Here is an 8,140-nt window from a genome sequence, read left to right as displayed (position 1 = left end):
GTCATATGAAGACCTTACATGACAAGCTAAGAGATTTGATGTTTTTTTCTGCAGGGAGCCTATGACTGGGTTTTTAAGCAGAAAAGGTACACAAAGACCACATGGGGCACCGTCTGGAAGATGCACTGACTAGGAGTAAGCTACCAGTTGGAGCAAGATCACTAACCTTAGAGTCTTACAATGATCCAAGTCAGAAGTGACAAGGCTCTGAGGTGGGACCATGTGTAGAGAGGAGAGTACAGGGTCAAGGAATAATTTATAGCCACATAGCTAAATGATGGGGCAGATTAAGGTAGAGGCTGATCTCTGGCTTGGATGGTTGAGTGCATGGTGACTCCTTTATTGGGAGGAAAACTTTTGAGAAAAACTATGAGTTCAGTTTGAGACATGACGGGTATATCCCCCTCCAACATCCACAGAGATGGTATTCTAGTCTGTAATTCCGTGGCTATTGATATGCACTTGGTCAAATCATCAACAACCACCTAATTAGAATATTGGGGGCACAAGAAAGTTTCCAGAAAGAGAAGGCAGAGAAAGAAGAGCAGTGGGTCAAGGATAGAGTTCTGAGGAACATGTGAGGATGAGCTCATGATGGAGACTGCAAGGGGAACACTTGGACAAGTAGGAGGGAAACCAGGAGGGACAGGGTCATTCGTGGAGGCCAAGTCTGGGGAGGTTTAAACATTAAGGGGAAGGCCAACAGCACCAAGGGCATTGGAGAAAGGAATTGAGGACTGAAAACAAGGGAATGGAACATAAAGAAGAAAAGACTTTTGAAGAACTTTGCTTAAAAAGGAAGAACACAAATCAGGTGAGAACTAGAGGCTTACAGAGGATCAACAGAGCGGCTTGAGCGGTGGGAGGGACTTGCACCAGACTATAGGCTGCAGCTGAAGAACTGGAAGAGTAAGGAGATAATTGAAGGCTCTCGGTCCCTAAGGAGAGAGGAGATGGGAAAAGACTGGCCTAGAATGGAACCTGGTTTCCCTTATACTCTGAGATTCACATACTAAGTACATGAGGTATTCTTTGTCTATGACAAAAGGAGTCTATCAATGATACAGAGAAATGTATAGATAAATATATGCAGACAGAATGCTATACAATATTTTTTTTCAATTCCTAACATTATTATGTATTCAGAGATGTAAAAAGAATGATCATCCCCGGCAAAACCAGCCAGGCCACACCTCAAGCTGTCAGGCCTGTTGGCACAGTTTCCCAGGGTAGCAGGCTGCTTTCTCACCATTCCCATATGCACTGTGGATTTGACCAAGTCCCCTCTATGAAGACTTCCTCCCCTTTGCCCCTGTTCCTCCATGAGTGAAATAAATGGGTTGGATTAAAATCCAGGCAGCAAGGTATATGTCCATCAACAGATGAATGAGTAAACAAATTGTTGTACAGTTATGCAATTGAGTATTACCTAGTAATAAAAAGGAATGGACTATTGATATGCGCATCAACATGGATGAATCTCCAAATAATTACTCTGGGTAAAAAAGGAAGAAAGCCAGACAGCTTCCCCCTCCCACCCACCCCCCCAAAAAAAATAATAATATAAACTATATGATTCTACTTATATAAAATTCTACAAAATGCAAACTAACTTTTGGTGACAAGCAGATCAGCTGTTGCTTGGAAATGGGGGGACAGGTCACGGAGAGGAGTGGGAAGGAGAGCTTCCAAAGGGGCATGAGGAAATTCGGGGCATGAGGCGTGTGTTCGTTGTCTTGACTGTGGTCATGGTTTCACAGGCATGTCAAAACCTACCAAGCTGTACACTTTATATGGACTTTTATTGTATGTCAATTACACCTCAATAAAGCTGTAAAGACTATCATCACAAAGTGATCTTTAGGTGACTTCCAACTGACTTCAACTCCGTTTTCTTTTTCAGGATTTCCTCTTTGATCTCTTTATAGAACTCGCGCGAGGAAACATCCCTAGCCCCAAGCAAATATCCTTTTGTTGTTACAAGACACCAAGCCTGGTTTTTCCAACTGAAAACAAGAGGGGAAAGTTCTAAGTAAAACCCTCTTAATAATGAAGGATATAGTTCACTCCTCTTCCCCAAGCTCACCAAAATCTTGCTGGGGTCAAATCCTGGAGGACAACTTTTATCCTCCATTTAGGGCGTAAAGTCAAGAAGAAAAAGCAAATCTTGTGGTATAAATAAACTGGAACCAAACATGTTAAGAGTTGCCTGGTTCCTTTGGGGCTAACCCACGTTATTAATAAAAAGGGCTCTAGTTATGAAAGCAGGGGTTTCTTCTCTCTTTAGAGTGGCAACTCTCACCAATTAGCTTGTTACAGGACTAAACAAGCTGCACTCCAGAGACAGGAAGATGTGGATGGAGTGGTGGGAATGTTTTAGTTTTTTTTTATCCTGCTTCAACCTACAAATGCAAAACGGACTGGCCCAATTTAAAGTTTTGCAATTTCTGACCACTGGTCTAGACAGGAAAAAGGTTACAGGTAAAGTAAATGTTTTGTGTGTGTGTGTGTGTGTGTGTGCTTTCGGTTGAATCATTATTTTCTAATTCATTTACTATAATGAAGAAATAGACTTGGGCTATATGAATTCTGCCTTTGCAATCTACAACCTTGGTGATCTAGGTCAATCCTGAACTTCTCTAAGCTTCAACTTCCTCCTCTAAAATGGAGTTGAACTCAAAGGGCTGAGCTGATGATTATGAAAAACAAGAAAGGCATAGGGCCTGGTACATAGCACTTAATAATGCTTTATGAAATCTGTATTATTGAGGTATACTTTCATTTGGTTATTACTCAATACCACATAACTTTGAGTTTACCTTTCTCTCACCTTCTGTTACATTAATAATCTGAATCCACAAACAGGTAAGAACACATTAAGGGAATTTGCTATTTAAAACAACAATAGCTAATACAATGAACCCTTAAAATGTGCCAAACATTGTACATGCTTTTCTTAATCAGTCATTTAACCCTAAGAACAAGTTCATACTATTATTATTACCCCCATTTTACATATCAAGAAACTGAGGCACATTAAGTGATTTACAAAGATCACACGACTAATAAAAACTTGGGGGATTGGGTGGATTTAAATCCTGGCAGACTGACTGTGGAATATCTGTGCTTAGCCACTATACTGCAAGTTTTTTTTAATGGGTTTTTAAACACTTTTGTTAATTAAATCATGACAGACTTACCTGCCTGATAACTTTGCACACTGAGTCATAACCATCACAGGTCTCTTAAGAAAGGGATTTTCAGAAATGATCTACTAAAACCCACCCCCTGGCCCTAGGCAAGGCCACAACTAAACAACTCAAGCCTGGTAAAAAAGGCGGCCTGAGAACAAAATTCTACTTCTGTTCATAGTTCATTACCAAGTTTAATAGTCAGGAAATTCTTGAATTACAACTTAATTTAGACCCTTTATGCTTCAGGTTGAGCCCCATTCCTTGGGCCTGATAAACCCCAATATTTCCATTTCTCTTATTCATTCACTCAACTTTAAAATAAACATCTATTAAGCACGCCGTCTGCATTATATCACTGAACAAGTTCTGATAGGATCAGTCAGGAGATTGGCCAACTGGGGACTAGGGGAGAATTGTAGGAACAAGGTGGGGACAAGATAGGCCCTCATTTATAGAGGAGGTGGGCACAGAGCTCCCAGGCTGCACCACATAATCCTGAAACTTCCCAACACAAACTCACCCAGTGCAAACAAACCCAGGGTGATCCCAAGTGAATCCCAAGCAGCCATGCCTGGGAAACGACATTTTCCTTTTTCCTGGGTCCTAAATCTAACACCACCAGCTTGCCAGCTGCCCTGTATACAAGCTTTTCACTTTCTGAAGGCGGTAATTAAGTGGACTCCTTCTCTTCCGCAAACAAAATAACTTCAATGGCTGAACTAGAAATGTCCCAATATGATGCTGCCGAACAGTGAAAGCTGTGGACAACTTGAGGCTCTTAGAGTGAGAGACACAACGCCTGGATCCTGGCGCTGGTTCCACTGCTCGGTCTGTGTTTACTAAGCTCCCCAGTGCCGCATGCTGAGCGAGGAGCAACCTCTGTCCTCAGAGGACTTACAGTCTAGCCGGGGAGACGAGGAGGTGCACAGCCCCTTCACCTGTGGCAGGCGTTACCAAGGCCGTTAATTAAGCTCCTGATGTTAAGAAAGCGCCAAGGAGGCTTCCATCCACTGTTACCCTCGCACCTCACTGAATTTCGAAATTTGTCCACTAAAATTGGAATAATAACTCCTCCTTAATCTACCTTATGATGCCGTAGGGACCTCAAACGCCAAAGCTCCTACAAAAGCATAAAGGGCAATTGAAGGTAGGGACTGTTCATTAGCGACGTAATGGTGCTAATCTGCACATTGAAAAGATGTTTCATTGAGCGGTGCTGCAGAAAAGCGGCGAGCAAAGGGCTAAAAACTGTTGCAAATCGCTGGTACCTGCTCCAGCAAAAAAAAAAAAAAAAATACAGTCTTGACCTGTTAATGTGGAGGAGAATCCAGAGCAATCTCCAGAGCCAAAACGTCGGAAAAGGACACGCTCAGCACCACTCGCGTCCTCCCAGGGGTCACTCGCCAGGCGCTCCGCACCACCCCCAGATCCCAGATCCCAGATCTCAGACCGCCCGGGCCTTGTCGCGGGCGCCCCCTGGCGGCCGCCCGGGGACACTGATCATTCGGAGCGCGGGGCGGGGCTAACGGAGATGAGGAGGTGTGGTCTTCTCGCGTGAACTGAAGGCGTCATAGCCGCGACGGGCCCGGAAGGAAGTGGCGGGCGGAGGGGTGTGGCGGTTTCTGCGGTTGCGAAGGGGTTCGGACGGGTACGGAGCGCCTGGAGGGACACCTGGTACGCGGCCCCCGCCCCTTAGTGCGTGCACTGGGCCCAGCTGCGGCGCCCGGGCCCACCCCTGCAGCCTCTTGTCTCCCCTGAGCGAGACAGCCACCCTCTCTCTCCCGAATCTCTCTCTCTCTCTCTAGCGGGACCGGGCAGAGGCGCTTGGAGCCCCGGCCCCTACCCAGAGCTCTGGGGATGCGCGCCCTTCTCTCTAGGAAGGGGCGCGAGGTGGGGCGGGGGTAACATCGGAAGGGAAGGGCGTTTGCAGAAAGCACGTTGCTGCAAATCCGTAGCTGGAGGCCGCCCAGGTAAAACGAGCGCCTCGCCGATGTCGGCGCCCGCCTTCCAGAGCCCACGAGGCAGAGCCCGCGCCCTGCGCCCTGCGCGCGTTGGCCCCGGCGCGCCTGGCTGTGCAGTCACGGCCCTAGTTGTTGCAGATCACTCCGTGTTCAGGACATGAGTCTCCGGAGGCCAAGTCTTTCGCATGCCGGTGCCCGAACACAGTGGGACCCAGAAGTCCAGAGTCGTCCAGCCTGGGGGACCCCCTTTCTCTAGCCCTGGGCTTAGGGACCTGTCAAGTGCCAAGTGCCGGCCAGGTGTATGGGAGGGAGCGTGGCCTCGGCCTTGGTCAGAGCCCTCTCCCACGAGGACCAAAGGAGTAACCGGGGAGGTGGGCCAAGGCCAGAGAGCCCGCCTTGGGCCTCGGTTTGCATGCTGTCTCTGTCGCCCCGGCATCTGAAAGGAGTAAATAATGTCTTCCTTTGAAGTGGCAGGCAATTAGGAGCGGGAGGCTCCGACCAGAATTACATGCCACAACTGCCTGTCATTTGACTTCCTCTGTAATTTGCGCCAACTTACTGCAGCTGCCTCTTCCCCTTTTCCCAGCGGGAGCGGCTCCTGTGACAGCACGTTGGTGTTCACAGGAAGGGAAGGCTGTGTTCTGAACGCTGCCCAGCTGGCACTGCTTCTCCCGTGGGGGGCGGCTGTGTGGAATGGCTGCCTCTTCATCGAGGTGGGGACTAGAACCCCACCGTTAGGGGGTGGCAATGCTGGCTGAGAGCAGGGATGGAGAGCGCGGTAGATCAGGCGGGCCTCGTGCTCACCCGGCAGACTAGCTGTGAGCCTGGGAGCTCCGCTAGGTGAGGTCCTCTCCTGCAGGGCAGACCAGACACGTTTTCCCCTGTCTTCTTCCCTAGGATAAAGGCTCGCTGATGGCTCAGTTGGGAGCAGTTGTGGCTGTGGCTACCAGTTTCTTTTGTGCAGCTCTCTTCTCAGCCGTGCACAAGATAGAAGAGGGACATATTGGGGTATATTACAGGTAAGGCAGAAACAGGGAGGAGCTTGCAACTTTCTGTGAAATGACTCTTTCCTAGTCACTGTCTAGCAGATTCTGCTGAATATGTATGTTTATGTTTTGTTGAATATGGAAGTCTTTTTTAAAAAAATATTTTTTTATTGATTTTTTTTTTTTTTACAGAGAGGAGGGGAGAGGGATAGAAAGTTAGAAACATCGATCAGCTGCCTCCTGCACACCCACTACTGGGGATGTGCCCACAGCCAAGGTACATGCCGTTGACCGGAATCGAACCTGGGACCCTTCAGTCCGCAAGCCAGCGTTCTATCCACTGAGCCAAACCGGTTAGGGCGAATATGGAAGACTTTTAGTTGAGCTTTTGTGTTAGTGACCATGGGGATGGGGAATATGTGCATGCACACACACACACACAAATGTAAAATAAAACTTAGTAGTCTAAGTTGATAGATGGCAATTGATAACTGTATATAGAGATTGAGACAAAACCTAAAGGCAGCCAGAGCTCCTTGCAGATTATCTCTAAAACATTGTTCTCGCCTACATCCCTCTCAGCCTCTTGGTGCCACAAGGTTACCTCTGCTGAGTACCAGTTCTTGATGGCAACTTGAGAAGATAGTCTGCTCTGCGAATTTGAACCTACTCTTTAAAATTAACATTTCCGGAAAAATGAAAGCACCTGCAGGTTGATTTTTTTCAATCAAGGCAAACCCTAGGATAGTGGTTCTTATAAGCTCATTAGGTCACTATTTATTTTATTGCTCCTTTAAAATAAAAAGCTTAACTTTATAATGTAAAGCAAAGATGCACTTACATGTGGGATTACTTTCCTTTTAGTAACCTCCATAGCCGAGCTTTTTGCTTGAAGTCTTTATGGCTCCTTCTTGTCCTGTGCCCTGTGATGCTTATTTCCAGATTGCCACTAGCAAGTTCTAAAAGTCTGGTTGGGTTTCCCAGTCCCCTTTAATTATTTCTCCCTACCATCTACTTATATGTCCCCCCAAATGGCTTTTAGTTTTATTACCATTTACATACAACTTGATTAGAATGGTAACTCTACTGCCAAAAAATATATATTAAAATGATTTGTAAAATATACTTAAAATTATTCTTTTGGTGTTGATGTCACTGGAATGCAACACTAGTGCAGCTCATTGATTACTGTATTATTGGATTTAAGTGCCCAAACAGATTGCCACAAGTTCAACGGACACAACAAAGTAAAATAGACTTCCTCTCAAGGATAGCCAGGAATTCTGCTGCCTTTATTCCACTTCGCCTGAGTGCCTATTTTTCTTGCTGTGAAAGCATGAATAATGGTTTTATGTTTTAGCATTAGGCTTCCTAGAATATTCAGGTCTAGCTGGGAGGGAGGATCTGTGGAGGTGGCTCTGGCTCTTTTCACTCTGTATTAAACATTGGTGGGGCTGAAGGGATAGTTGGCCCAAAGAATATCAATGTAATAGGTACCTCTTGCTAAACTGAAGCTGCCTCTTCTCCTCTGCAGAGGCGGTGCCCTGCTGACTTCCACCAGCGGCCCTGGTTTCCATCTCATGCTCCCTTTCATCACATCATATAAGTCTGTGCAGGTATATTTGGCTTGTGTGGGATGGCTGGACAACTGCAGATTTGGGGTGTTGACAAATGCATGATTGGGAATTATTTAGCCACTGGGTGAGCGTGATGCCTTTTCAAGGAGTCATTTAAGAATAAGTTTTACAAATATGAAGAATGAGGCTCCATTAACTCTGAAGCTTTACTTGATTGTTGAAGTGGTTGAATGGAGTCCTTGCCTTGGCCCGTCAGTCCCCCCTGGGAAGTGTTTCTTCACTTCAAGACAAGGCCATAGAAGAATCCGTTTGCATGTATAGAAGGAAAAGTAGAGTGTGTGTGTCTGCATTTTAACTCACAGGCTACCAAGTTGGATGGAAATAAAATGGTAATTTTGCTGGTTCTTATTTGAACTTCAGAG

At 46.1% G+C, this 8,140-nt stretch overlaps 1 protein-coding gene across 1 annotated transcript in view; it reads left to right on the top strand.

Moving 5' to 3' along the window:
• Window positions 1–4,773: 4,773 nt before the first annotated feature.
• The window catches only part of ERLIN2 (ER lipid raft associated 2), a 17,458-nt gene continuing 14,091 nt past the window's right edge, over window positions 4,774–8,140 (top strand). The window contains exons 1-4 of the mRNA XM_006765591.2: window positions 4,774–4,868; window positions 6,053–6,174; window positions 7,676–7,772; window positions 7,865–7,878. Coding sequence (XP_006765654.1) covers window positions 6,068–6,174; window positions 7,676–7,772; window positions 7,865–7,878 — 218 coding nt within the window. The 5' untranslated portion in view covers window positions 4,774–4,868; window positions 6,053–6,067. The remainder of the gene's footprint in view (window positions 4,869–6,052; window positions 6,175–7,675; window positions 7,773–7,864; window positions 7,879–8,140) is intronic.

This window comes from Myotis davidii, unplaced genomic scaffold (genome assembly GCF_000327345.1).
Source record: "Myotis davidii unplaced genomic scaffold, ASM32734v1 scaffold93, whole genome shotgun sequence".
Classification (NCBI taxonomy): Eukaryota; Metazoa; Chordata; class Mammalia; order Chiroptera; family Vespertilionidae; genus Myotis; species Myotis davidii.
The sequence above is the reverse complement of the archived record's forward strand: the minus strand, read 5'-3'. Positions and strand labels throughout refer to the sequence as shown.